Consider the following 14,745-nt stretch of genomic DNA (forward strand, 5'->3'; position numbering starts at 1 on the left):
ATTTACTAGCTGTGGCACATTGAAAGGAATATTTGACCTTTCTGAGATCATTTCTCATATGCAAAACAGGAATAATAATGCCCACCTAGCCCTAACTGGTTTGCCTCAGTGGATAGAGCGTTGACCTCAGACTCAAGGGTCCCGGGTTCGATTCCAGTCAAGGGCATGTACCTTGGTTGCGGGCACATCCCCAGTAGGGGGTGTGCAGGAGGCAGCTAATTGATATTTCTCTCTCATCGATGTTTCTAACTCTCTCTCCCTTCCTCTCTGTAAAAAATTAATAAAATAAAAAAATATTTAAAAAAAATAATGCCCACCTAGTAGGTTGTTTAAGAATGAAATGTGTAGAAAGCTCTGGGTCCAGTGCTTGCCCCACTAGTATAGCTACTTAAAAAGTTGGCAGTGGTGGGGGTGAGAGCAAGGGTTGGAATCTAGGGCTTCTCTGCCCCAGTCCAGGACTCTTTCCTAAAGAAAAGGGAAAAGATGGCAGCTTTCTTTTAGAGATTAACATCCGAAAAACTGTCAGAGGGATTCTATTTTAAGACAGTAGAGTATTCTTCATAATATTTGATGTTCCTCTTTACAGTTCTGGCTTGGGGTACAGTGACACTATAGCCACATTAAATTACATAAATTCAACTATACATGCTCTTTCACCTTTTCTTTCCTTGTTTAAAAGATAAAATTTTTCACACTATAAAATTATGGCTTGCATATGCACACATGATAGTCTGTATATTACTAATGAAATACATTTAAATAGTGTAATATACAAAAAACTATGTATGCTGTATGTTATGGAAAGTTTAATGAATTTTTTAGGGGTAAATTTAACTTTACCTTTGCTGTATGTACTGGTTTTAGACTCTGATATCTTCAGAGGTGACTCATTTAAAGGATACTATGAAAAGTGCTCCATTGCCTTCCTGTTTATTTTATACCTGTATTGGAATCCTGTAGAGCTGATATAACCATTTTCAAAATATTATAAGAATACTCTACATTAGCCCTGGCCGGTTTTCTCAGTGGTTAGCATGTCGACCTGCCCACCAAAGGGTCTCGGGTTAGATTCCCAGTCAAGGGCATGTACCTGGGTTGCAGGTTCAATCCCTAGCCCTGGTCGGGGTAGGTGCAGGAGGCAACCAATTAATGTGTGTCCCTTACCTCAATGTTTCTCTCTCTCTGTCTCTCTCTCTCTCTCTCTCTCTCTCTCTCCCCACCCCTCCCTCCATCCCTTCCACTCTCTCTAAAAATCAATGCAAAAAATATCCTCAGGTAAGAATGAACAAAACAACAAAAAAAGAATACTTTAACCCTTACTACCATATATCTTCAAAGGTGACACTGGCAATTGTGATATGAATCCTATAAAGCATGAATGAAATGCTCCCTATTAAACTGCAAACATCCTGCAGTCACAGTGTGAGAGCTGATCATTTCTCTGTCTCCCCTAGCTTCTTGCCAAGTGCTCTACACAGAGTAGTGCTCCAAAAAAAAAAAAAAAAAAAATGGTTGCTAAAAGAACAAAAGATACACCATTGTTGCTTGTTCTTTATATATACATAGGCACTATGGTTAAATTTGTCAGTATGCCAGTTTGCATAGATTAAAAATCAGCCTGAAGAGCTTTCTCCCTCCCCTTTTCTTTCAGTATATATACAAGAACACTTTACCTGAGATACAGGCCAAAAGTGAAGGTAAGTCTACTTCATAGGGTGAGTGTGTTGGGAGAGGGAGGATAGTGAGAAGATGGGATGGAGGAAGTGGGTGGGATGGAGAGGTAATGGAGTGAGTACACGCTTTGGAACCAGATGCTCTTGAATTTTAATTCTCCCACTTACTGCTCTGTGACCTTGGGCAAGATTCTTCCTTTTAAGACTTAGTTCTTCAACAATAAAATGGAACTGTTAATAGCTACGTTGCAAACTTGTTTTAAGGATCTGAGATGACTTTAATGCCCAGCTCCATGCTTGACAAGGTAGATGTTTACTACATTTAAATAAATTAAATAAACATAGTTTCTGAGATCTGTTGCAAGCCTGGAAAAAATATGCTATGCTCAGGTACTACTAGCAGGACAATCACGAGCAAACCTACCAAGCACTACAGTCATAGCCCACAGGTTCTTTCTCATTTTTCAGGGATGATATATATGGAACACTTTTATCTTCTTTCATTTTATTCCAACTTGTTTCCAAACAGTTTCTCTTCGGAATCTGGCCAGTGATCCTGTTTGAGCCTCTCAGAAAGCATTGATGAATTATTCCACCAAGAAAACAAAAAAGCACCTACCATAGGCCCAGCCAAATGAATAAGGAAATCCTTAAAGATCTACATGTTCAAATATATCAGGACTATTACAGCAAAGGAGTGGCTTTCTGACCAACGCTGTCAGCCACACAGAGAATGAGGAATGGGGCTTGTTGGATGTTTAGCTTATGTCATTATCTCATTTGTCCTCCTCCCCACCCTAAGATGTTTAAAAAGAAACATACACGATATATCTATATATACTTGAATGCCAGGAAAATTGGGATTTTCATAACAGGTTAACAGTTTGTGCTTATAATAGGAAATTTACCATTTCCTCTTTTTTGACAAGGGTTGCATGTGAACTATACTTTTCTTAATATTTGGTTAAATAATGAAAACAGCTAGACTGGCAAAACCCATGTCCAGATGGCCAGCTATAATCCAGCCCTTAGCTGTGTCAGCCTTGATTTATATTTTTGTCAGGGTAACCTCATGGATGGTTTTCCAAGGTTAAAAAAAAGAAGAAAAAGAGCTATCAGTGGGGTTCTGGTAGTTTTTCACTGCTGCCTCTGTGCTACTCAGAGTGTGTCATGAGCAAGCTCAGACCTGCCATTGGGTTATCACATCCCAGCTCTCGCTTGTCTGTGTGTAGCCATAGCCAATCAGAGTAGGACAGTCATCTTGCAACCTTTATGAAGGCTCTGAGGACACCTATACAATGTTGTATCCCCAGACAGTTACAGGTGGTTGTTCAGTTTCCTTTGTTACTGTTTTTATGGCTAGGCAAACATGATTGGTGGTCTGGTCTACCCGTATTCCATCCTCCTAGCATAATTTATGTGAAGTTACCAGTGAATGTCATTATACTCTGACTTTTTAAATTATGCAATATTTTCCAGTTTTCAGAGAGGCCATGGTTATGCCCAGAGAAATGTGTTGGGTTAACTAGAGCCAAATGATCAGGATCCTATTTACATAAAGCTTATTAGAATACCTGCTCCTTCATTTTCAGATTTGAGAACATCTCTAACTTACTTGAACTTGTAACAGAACTCCCAAAAGTTAAAGTGCTGAAATCTCATTGTAAAGCAGCCAGTTCTAATTTGGATTTGAATTATAACAAATTGTGTCACTTTTCACAGACATAACACCTCTCTGGATTTTGAAATTCTATTTGATCCCCTTTATTCATATATCACCATATTTGTAGTCTACAACATTTAGCTTTTTTATGACTTTTTCTTGCTTATTCATTGTTATAAAATCCAGAGTGTTTTTACCACATGGTTTCATTATCCCAGATGAAATCCTAAGCTACAGCTTCAAAAGGAAACATTTTCTTATGCAAAGATATTAAACACTTCTGTCATTTTTCCAGTATTCAGTAAGTAGCCTTAGTACAAATTTAAAACCAATGCAAATTTTATCCTTTTTCTTCACCTACTGGCCTTAGTTTTATTCCAAATGCTATCTTCCTTATCATGCCATTAGGCAGATAATTCCACCTACTTTTATGACCATCTAGCTAGAAGAACACTTGCCAAAACATAAATGTAACACAGCTTTGGTCGTGCCTTAGGAAAACATGAAACTACACAGTTCCAGCACACAGCCCATAAGACTATTATTTCTTTTTCCGCAAGATTCTGACTTCTGGCTACATCTCATGTGCAGCTACCTAGGCTATCAGCTATCTTACATTTTTTAATGACTTCCATTTGTTCCACACCATTGCCTTTTGTACTTTTCCTTCAAGATATACTTCTGCGTAAAGAATCTATATAGAAACAGAGGCGCATCCTTAATGATAATGCTGCTAAACACTGGGAGACGGAGGTGCTGCAGTATTAAAGTCAGATTAAGGGTATCGGGAGCACCCCCTGAGAGGGGCCCTTCAGAGCAGTTTGTTGAATGAGCATTTCAACCATCAATTGTTGAATAAAGTTGTCCAGCACCTCATTGGAGAAGCGCACCAGTGGGCGACTTGTAACATTATGGCCAATTTTTCAAAGACCTTTGTTTCTACTGTGAAGTCAGCCGTGAAATATTTCTAAACATGTGTTTAGCAAAGAGGGGACTAAATCCAGTCTCTTTCATTTTCCAAGTTAGTTTTTACCCCACATGGCTCTCTTTTTAGCAGCCTAACTATTAGCATACTGAAGACATTGTATCTGTGCCACAGATATTATTTGGAAATACTGCTGACCTTCAAGATATTTGCTAAATCGTCTTATGTCAATGGCTTTTTTCCTTCTAGGATTCTGGGTGGGCATTACAGGGTTGGCTTACTACCCTGCCCCCTTCCCTTTATTTCCTTAGAAGACTTCCTGTTGACTAGAGTGTACAGAAAGCAACAAAAACAAACCTGTTTCCTACTGAGCAAATAATGGTTTGTTTGCATATCACCTGATGTGAAAGGTGCTCATCTGTGAGCCCTACAGCACATTATATTTTAGAAAACCGTATTTGATGAGGATGAGAAAGAGGCAGTTTGCTTGCACATTTTAATATTTTTCTTATGCTGCCATTTTCACTTCAGAAAATTGAAAGCAATTAGACTTTTTTTTTTTTTTTAAGGAAAAACTAGGTGAAAGGTGGTTGTGTTCATCAGATTGGTCATTCTGCCTGCTCCTCCCCACCTTGGTACTTTCATGAAACATTGCCACCACCTGAAGTAATCTCTTGCATCTTTGTGATATTATATAAATTGATCATTAACAGGAGAAACATTGGTGTGAATAATCTACAAATGAAGACCCCAAACAGTGGTGTTTGGTTTAGCAGAATTCTATAAAAAACCTTCCTGCAAAATTTCCAGGACTGTTAATCTGGCCTTTCCCTACAGTAAGAAGGTTTTTCATATACTAAGAAGAAGAGGTGTGAGTCAGCGAAAATCAAAAGACCCAAATTTCAGGTATACAGTACATGGAAGTCTTTAAATGCCTGCAGAAACGAAGTTCTATTTTAATGCAAACACCTTCTGAATTTAGCCAGTGCCCCTCAAAGTGTCTAATAATTTACTTTAAGGTTTTCTTGTGAGTTTTATGGGTTCCATATTACTTTGCTCTTGAAAAAAAAATTATTTGTTGCTAAGTGTGCAGTTATAGCTCTCAATTCCACATTTACATGACTAAAGACACTCCTTTAACCCATGGTTTATGATGTGCTACTGGATAAACATTTGTGTAAAACTGAAGTTTCAAGGAGAACCAGTTATATTGGAATTTGCAGCTATATGGCGATTTGCAGATCTACCTCTGTCTTAAGTCTTACATCATATCAGTGCCATAATATAATTAGTTTGATCATTTTGTCTTGTTTTTTTTTGTTTTTTTGTTTGTTTGTTTTTAGTGTCTAAAATTACAGCTTGTTCACTGTGCTGTAAACATTTGGAAATAATGACCAAAATTTGGCTAAAAGTAGTTAAGTCCATGGGGCTGGAGGAGCTGTAAAATGGAGACGAAAAAAGAAGAAAAAAAGAATAGTCATGAACTATCTAACTGGAAAAATTCAATGCTGCTTTTTAAATTGTTACACTTTCTTCAAAAGGGAGACTTTAATTTTAATGTTTAACTGTGGTTGCTGGATGGGAATAAGTTGACAGGATTGCTGAGGTTATGTGAGCAGGCCCCTGGTCTCAGTTCCTCCTGCTGGAGAGAGAAAAGGCAGGCTCTTGTTCACACACCTACAGGGGAGTTAAGAGAAAAATGTGACTCCAGGCAGCATTTGGGACTTAATAAGGAAAGGGGAGGGGGAGAAACGGCACTTATAGGAAAACAGATGACTTTTAGGAAAGATAATGGGCCCTTAGGAGAATAGATGGGAGACAAGATAGCTTTGTGGCAATGTCTGTTCAGGCGTGGTATGAAATGAGAGGATTTATGACAGTTGAGTTCTTTTGGAAGGTTCTAGTTATAGTCAGATAAAGGAACTTCAGGAAAAAAGGACTTCTTTCTATGTCTGCTGATTCCCAAATGCCTTCAGCTCAAAATAATTTCTATGCCACAGTGGTGTAGTCTGCACCCCTTCTTTTCCCGTCTAAAACCTCCCAAGAAGTTTAACAGACCAAAAGCTGAGTTGGTGGCTGTGGAGCGATCTGTGTTAGAGGTTGGGAGGTTAGAGATCTGCAAAGGAAAAGACATAGATTTACAGAGAAACAAAAGGAAAAACAAAAATTAGTAGTTGGAGCAGATTATAAACTCAGTTTTTGAGTCCAGAGGGGCAGTCCAAAGGTTTTCTAGATGTTGGTCTTGCAGTGTCTTTAGATGGTGGGGTAACATGGTAGTGGTGGTCACACACTCATGGTGTTTCCTGCAGCTCACAGAACCATGTTCTGGTGAACGTCCTGAGTGGCGTGGACTGTTGTAGTGATAAATCCTTTAAAGTTATAGCAAGTCGTCCAGCTTCAGCTATCAGGGCTTCAGGAAAAAGGCAGTTTTCATTGTTAGTAATGCCAAGAAGAAAATTGGAAATGTTAATTATTGGCAAAATGCACAAGATAGCAAGATCCAGCTCACAAACAGGTGAAAACAACACAAAGAGAATGAACAGGGCTAGAATCTAGCTTTCCACTGAAACACAATTTCTCTCTATAATCACTCTCATTTTTATCAGAGATAATCAGGGTAAGACTATTTTTGTTTGCAAAACAAGTCTAGTCTCACCAAACTTGCCTGATAGTTTATTTAAGTGCAACAAGAATAATAATTGATGAAATAAGCCTTTTAAAGTTTGTTTTGCTGGAATTTTTATTGGGAATCTCAGATTGGAATTTTTAAAGCCTCAAGACTAGGAAGCCAAGCCAAGAACTCACATCAGATTTCACATGCAGAACCTGTAGACTTAGATTAATTCCACCTTCTCAGGGTCCCCAAAATATTCTGAGCTTCCTGGGTCTGCCATGAAGTGGCCTTCCTTACTCACCTGTAAGGGTGGGAACCCTGTAAGGGTGCCAGGCCAGTTTTCCAGGAGAGCTTTGTAAGCAACCGTAGTTCCTTAAAACTAGTTATATCCTCTTCTTTGCACATCTTCTCAAATATGATATTCTAGTCAAAGCCTTAGCAATATAACCAGTGTTTCCGATTGTGTCCTGTTACAAGGAGAATAAATTCTTACTGAACATATTCAAATAACTATATTGCCATAAAAATAAGAATATTCAATAAAAGTTGCCAAATTTTGGAGGGATCAGACAAGGAGAAAAGATAAATGTTTCATTTTTGTTTACAAAGATATAATCTAAATTCTGTAAGTTAAGATAGCTTAAGAGTAAAGGGGTTTTTTAAATCTGGAAAATAGGACATTTAAGAACCAGCAGTACTCCAAGCAAAAGTCATAGAAGAAATTATAAGTATTCTTTATCAGTCTACTCAGTCTCATGTGATAAATCCAGGTCTTTCTTAATTTGGGGTTAGCAGATTTATGAACCCATGAGCTTCTCCATTAGTTCTAGAAATAATTATTCAGTCTAGCGGTGTGATCTAAAAGTTATATGAGCAATAACATCAGAAGCCTGTACCCCAGCGTACCTGCTATAGTCTCTGAGACAGTCTTTTTTTGTTGAAGATGAAGCCTATAGCTGATTACAAGTTTTCAGAAAAATAGAGTAAAATAATATCTGTGAATGACAAAAGGTTTAAAATGACCATGGTTAAAGACCTGATGAGAGTTCATTATAACATAACTAGAAGCCCGTTGCACAAAGATTCGTGCAATAGACCTTCCTTCACCTGGCTGCCAGCACCAGTTTTCCACCGGCACCAGTTTTCCTCTGGCACCTTGGACCCAGGCCTTGGCTCTGGCCACCCGCCGATCGGAGCGCCTCCCGCCGGCCCCATCGGTCCCCCCTCAGCGGCCACCCCCGAGTCCCGCCGCCCGCACCTTCTGCCGGCCCCATCGGTCCCCGCTCAGCTGCGTGGCAGCTCCTCCCGCCGGCCTAATCGGCCACCCCGAGTCCTGCCCCCCGCGCCTCCCGCCAGCCAATCTGGGTGTGGCGGAGTGATGGTTAATTTGCATATTACCCTTTTATTATGTAGGATTGACAAGAAAGGTTTTTTTTATTATTTTATTTTATTGATTTCAGAGAGAGGAAGGGAGAGGGAGAGAGTTAGAAACATCAATGATGAGAGAGAATCGTTGATTGGCTGCCTCCTGCATGCTCCCTACTGGGGATCAAGCCTGTAACCCAGGCATGTGCCCTGATCAGGAATTGAACTGTGACCTCCTGGTTCATGGGTCGTTTCTCAACCACTGAGCCACGCTGGCCTGGCTTGACCAGGAAATTTGGTTGTTTCTGTAACATTCAGCATTTTAAGATAACTGGAGTCATGACTGATCACATTATGCCAGGATATATCATGGACAGCTATGACATTGAAAAGGTTCTAGAAATTTAATACAATTTCTGAACGACTTATATTAATAATATATACCCATACAATATAGGCTAAGGAAGGTTAAGCATTACTTCTTATTTGACAGTGCTTGCTATGTAATTTAACATATCAAATAAACCTAATTAGTTTAGAGCTTTTTACACATAACAGGTTTTTGGAGATTTTTCAGGGACTCTCTGGGTAATCTCAAAGTCAGAAGTCAAAAATTACTCATTTAGAATTTGATTTGGGAAAGTTGTCAAAAGGTTTGAACTCTTAAATAAGATCACAGGTCACTGTGAAACAATGCTTTATTACCCATGTAACCAAAATGACAATAATTATAGTCTCTTATTAAGAACAGACCAAAAGCAACTTTGTTCTTTTAATAGGAAATTTCAACTGCTAGTTTTGCATCCATACAATATTGAGCTCATTTAAATAAATAAAAAATATATAAATGCATTCGATCTTAGCCAGCCTGACCACATGAATAAAATGTTCTCCCCTTCTCCCCTCTCTCCACCCCTTCCTCCCCCTCCCCCACCTTCTGCAGACACTTTACCACTTTGTATAGCCATCCAAGATTTTGTCTTCAATGTCCCCTTTTTCATCTGGAGCAACCTTTAAGCAGCCTCTAAGCAGCTACTTTAGGACAAAATCACTCTCCTTTTTTCTTTAACAAAAGCATGTCTTTCATTCCTTTCAGACCTTTCAAGATTGCTTCCCTTCTTTATTGTTTCTAGTATTTTAATTTACTTATATTGAGTAGCATTCTTAACCCTTAGTAACCTTAATTTCCAGTGAAAACGAGGAGGTAGACAATTGTAAACTGGCACAGATCAGCACTCTGAGTAGATTAGTAAATGTATTAATACACCACCTCAATTTCTTTATAGTGTTAGTGGCCAAACAGCACCAGAATGTTGCCGTTGATTAGATCTGGGTTCAGCAACCTCAGTACTTCATTTCTGGCTAAGAAAAAATTCAGAGCCAAGACTCAAATACAAGCAAAAGTTTATTTAGAAAGTCACAGAGATAGAAGTGAGCCATCTGCCCTGCATGGTTCAGGAAACAAGTTATAGAAGCAAAAGAAGAGCCATTGGAGCTTAAGTAAAAGAAAGGCAGAGAAAATATGCCTGGGGGAAAGAGAGGGAGAAAGGCTAGGGTGTGCTCCAGAGCAGCAGTAGCCAACCGGTGGTCCGTGGACCAGTGGTCTGTGAGGTCTGAAAGGTTAGTGACTGCTGCTCCAGAGAGAAAGGGAGGGAAAAAAAGGGGTGGAGAAGGCCAGGGCGTGGTCAGGAGAGAGAAAGAGCATGCACTGGGTCCTCTGTCCTGAGGGTTTTTATCTGCTTTGGACCATAAACTTTCACGTTGGATAATGAAACCTTGACATCATTGCGGGAAAAGTGGATAACATAAAGGGTAACAAATTTCATCAAACATCAGCTTTTATCTAGTAGGCAGTCAGAGCAGCTAAGGAGAAGGCAGATCACTAAAGAATTTAAATAGAATTTCTGCTGTTGATACACACAGCCATTTGGAGAAGCAATACTGACCCCCATTCTAATACACTGTAAATATCTAGTATTTTTTCACAAGACCTTCAAAGTACAACCTGTTTTGATTGGTAACTAGTGTGGAAAATTATCACAGGAATATTTCCTACTAGAAAAACCCTAAAACATGACTCAAGAAATTCAATTACAGGCATGTGAGTGACCTAAAATCGCCCCTATCTGGTTAGCTCAGCAGCTAGCAATATTCCAATACCACCCACAGATCACAGTTTGCTCTGCTCACAGTTCCTTTCAGCCCTCATTAACAAGACCTCTTCATTGCTTTAAAGAGCACAAGAAACTAGATTCAGTCATTGGTAATTTAAATAGTCACAGAGTTGTCATAAAGCTTCTCAAACTTCCGGCCATGTCAGATCTGCAGGTCATCACTTTTAAACGGAGTTTGCAGGTTGTGGCAGGGCACATTTATTAGAGAAATCTTTAAGCACATAGTATGGTTCCCTACAGATACTCATTCTGAGATCATCTGCACCTAGGAGAAAATGATTTACAAAATGTTGTATGATATCAAATGGCTGTAGATCAGGGGTAGGCAAAACTACAGCCCTGCCCTAGCCGTTTTGGCTCAGTGGATAGAGCATCAGCCTGCGGACTGCAAGGTCCTGGGTTCAATTCCAGTCAAAGGCACATGACCGGGTTGTGGGCTCAATCCCCAGAAGGGGATGTGAAGGAGGCAGCTGATCAATGATCCTCCCTCATCATTGATGTTTCTATCTCTCTCTCCCTCTCCCTTCCTCTCTGAAATCATTAAAAATATATTTAAAAACAAATAAACACTACCGCCCACAAGCCAAAGCCAGGTTGTATGGGCTGCAAAGTAAGAATGACTCACATTGTAGCGGTGTTGTTTAAACATGCAAATGAAAAAGACCTGCAAAGCCTCCGAGTTTCCCCGCTCTGGTTCTGGGAGACCGTCAACAAATGAGCCCCATCACGGAAGCCCCGCAGTCCTTGCTGCCTTCTCTGCAAGGGGATTCAGTGTGCGTTTGTCAGAATGGAGTGTTTTATACATGTAAGACATCGCTCACTTCTTTGTTGAGTGTAATTACAAGATTTGTGTTTAAATATTTACACTATAGAATTATTTCTTCATATCAGTTTTTCTAGAAGAAAAACTTTGCTGCAAAGTGCCTAAACCTTTGAAAAAAATACGATTTTGTTTTTATTATAAAGGGAGTTCTGTTCCATACTGTAAAGTCCAAAAATACTAGTTGCATTCATTTTTGAGTTGACTTTCAGAAAGTTGAGATCTTTAGATCATCTTTTTTTCTCATGCCATATAAAATGTGTCATATTGCAAAGGAACTAATAAGCTATATCGTAGTCATGTATATATTTTTTTTCAAAAGGAAAAGTTCGAAGTCCTTTCCACAATTAGTCCTTGTTTCTTTTTGGTTCCTCTTTGTAGCACTAAGCTGTTTAATACCAATTAATACATGAGACTATTTTAAGAAATAGATATTATCATCAATTTCTGTAGAATGTACTGATTGGGCATTATTTACTGTCAAGCGTTACCATACTTTTAATATTTCTAAGTCATTTATCAGTGTGACCAACTGATAAACTATTCAAGTTAATATATGGTTTCCTATTTTCATTTTGGTGTAGCCTGCTAGCAATTATTTAATAAACATAGGTTTTACTGAATCTCTATAAGAAACTAACCATTTTCAGGTGATCTCGGATCTGCTTATTCACTTTTCCCATTTGATTTGCCAATCCACAATAATTTTTCTAGAAGATAGTGGAATTATGTATATTTATCTAATCTGCTATAATCTAGGCTATATTTTGGCATTAAATTACCCTTCTATGGGTGACAGTATAAGTGATACTGTTTCGAATAAAACTTCTGGTAATGTTTTATCCCTGGCTTATATGTAATATATCTATACATTTCTATAAAGGCAGGGCCACCATGGTTAGTTGCACAGTTTGTGTACTGCACAAAGGCACTCGGTGAGGGAGGGAGGTCATGGAAGCTGAAATCTAACCTCTGCTCAGCTGGTCAAGGTAAGCTCCTGGTAGGGTTGTATCACAGGACACACCTTATTCCAATTTCCAAGGGAAGGGGGCCACATAGGCCAGCAGTGGTCCTGAGCATGGGAAAGGATGCTTAGTAATTATGCTAGGATTTTTGTCATTAGTCTTAAACTATATTGTGGTACCTTTGGACTCCAAGCCTGGGGAATTTACAAGGCTAACAACAGAAAGAAGAAGAAGAATATGCAAAAGAGGTGGATATGACCTGCAAAGCCTCAGAGGTCCACTCTCTGGTGCTGGGAGTTTGCCCCCCTTCTTTAGACCTTCAGCACACAAGCTTCATAGTGAAGTCTGGTAGCGTTCCTGCAGCAGGCACCGGAGGTGTGGGCAGGTTCATTCCCAGGTCTGGAGCATTCAGCAGTCAGAAGTCCAGGTGAGAAACTGCTTGGTGGTTCTTGTCTGGTGCATCGTCCCAGGAGAAAGGCACTGTGTGTGCAATAGAAGCTTCAACACACTGTTTGCCCTCAATGAGAAATCTGTAGGTCCAAGAGGGAACAGAGATAGCTTGGGCAGGTTCGTGTGGAGAAGCCAAATTAAAATAAAAGGACAGGTGGTTCCTTGAGTCTATTGGAAAGAGACAACATGGGATAGAAGTCAAGAGACAAAATCAGACAAGAATAAAAATCTCTCCAGTTCAGAGTATCTAACATCCGGAGGAATTGTCCCAGGTAAAGAGGGTTATTGCAGTGCCGCTTTTAAAGGCCTGTAGTCTTTAAAGATGGAAGAGGAAAGATGTCACTGAACAAATCAATGTAAATCTAGAGAACTTTCACTTTGCAGGAGCCGAGAGAATAATTATTTGCCAGTGCAGAGCTGTATCTTTCAAGCTGTTGCCCAGGGTTCTTGGAGCTGCAACTTCAAGACCTGCCCTTTGGTCTGAGCTTCTGGCTGCTTTGGATGGAGCCAGTGGCTGCTGGCAACTTGGCCAGTTTCCTGGGAGATGGCCATCCAGTCACTCTCCTCGGAGCCTCTGAAGCCTTGCGTATGGTTGTGCCACTGCAGCTTCTTATAGAGAATTGATTGTCCTTTCATTCTCTTCTCTGGGATCAGCCCAGCAAAACTGAACAGATACAGTTGTCTCCACTGGATGTTTATCCACAGGTCCTCTAGATGTTGATCTGTGGTTGAGAAAAGGAAGGCGATTTATTTTTTAAAATATATTTTATTGATTTTTTTTATAAAGAGGAAGGGAGAGGGATAGAGAGTTAGAAACATCGATGAGAGAGAAAAACATTGATCAGCTGCCTCCTGCACACCTCCTACTGGGGATGTGCCCACAACCAAGGTACATGTCCTTGACTGGAATCGAACCTGGGACCCTTGAGTCCACAGGCCAATGCTCTATCCACTGAGCCAAACCTGTCAGGGCAAGGGTGGCGATTTAGCCTCACCATGTGCACCCATGTGCACCTTGAGCTCCCAAGGAGGGAGGGCGGTGTGGGCGGAGCAGACTAGAGTCATGTGAGGAGACTGGAGTTTGTGGCTCTGGGGAGAGAGCTGAAGGGACAGCTGCCAGGACCCCTGTACTGAGTCACACCACAGATGCCATCTTTCTTGCGGGGAGCACTCCCCTCTTTACCCAAACCACAACTTTTATTTTTTTAAATATATTTTTATTGATTTCGGAGAGGAAGAGAGAGATAGAGAGAGATATAAACATCAATAATGAGAATCATTGATTGGCTGCCTCCTGCATGCCCCACATTGGGGATCAACCCACAACCCAAACCGTGACCTCCTGGTTCATAGGTCAATGCTCAAACACAGTCACACTGGCGGGGCCCAAACCACAGCTTTTAAATGTGAGTTCTCCTAGCCAAGCCCACTGGAATGGGTAGTTTCCATCACTGCTGACCATATGGTAGGTTTTTCAACTAGTCCCTCCTCTGTGTTTCAGAGAGGGGCAACCTTGCCTGGATCAACCCTTGCCTGACAGAGAACACAAGTGAATTCGCAAAGCATTTGGAATTGTGCTTTGTAAATGGGATGACCGCAGAGAAGTTAGGATTGCTTTAATTCCACCTATGAACCGGACACGCCTTTGTAAAGGCATCCTCCCACACACTCCCTACACACGGGCGGGCATTATTGGATGCAGTGAATTTTATTGTTCTTCACTCTGGGCGTGGCTCTGGCATGCCTGAGATTTTTTTTTTCTTCACCTTTTCCTCTTGCTTCAGCCCTGGACTGGAATGTAGATTGGTTCTACCTAGGGGAGAGAGAGAGAAGGACCTGTCTCAGTAGGGTGGCCTCGTCCCCAAACAGAGCTTGATTTTCAAAGGAAAATGTGGAGAAAGCATAAAAAGAGGAAGGATTCATTTCTTGAGCCCTACTATGTGGGAACTATATGGCACTGTGCCACCCATTCCACAAACTTTGGATGCTGTGTCAGGTTAGGTGCCCGGGCCCGGCTATAATACTTTTTATAGTATAACTCGGGTCATGCCTCCTGGTGGTCTTGTGATAGGCAACTGCTTACAATCAATACTTTC

General features: G+C 40.4%; 1 protein-coding gene across 1 annotated transcript in view; it reads left to right on the plus strand.

The window, feature by feature from the left end:
* Positions 1-12,113, plus strand: part of ACER3 (alkaline ceramidase 3) — a 92,557-nt gene extending 80,444 nt beyond the window's left edge. The window contains exons 10-11 of the mRNA XM_079788188.1: positions 1,652-1,697; positions 2,203-12,113. Of these exons, the coding sequence (XP_079644314.1) occupies positions 1,652-1,697; positions 2,203-2,256 (100 nt within the window). The 3' untranslated portion in view covers positions 2,257-12,113. The remainder of the gene's footprint in view (positions 1-1,651; positions 1,698-2,202) is intronic.
* The last annotated feature ends 2,632 nt before the right edge of the window (positions 12,114-14,745 follow it).

The sequence above is a fragment of the Cnephaeus nilssonii genome (genome assembly GCF_951640355.1).
Source record: "Cnephaeus nilssonii genome assembly, chromosome: 13".
Taxonomy (NCBI): Eukaryota; Metazoa; Chordata; class Mammalia; order Chiroptera; family Vespertilionidae; genus Cnephaeus; species Cnephaeus nilssonii.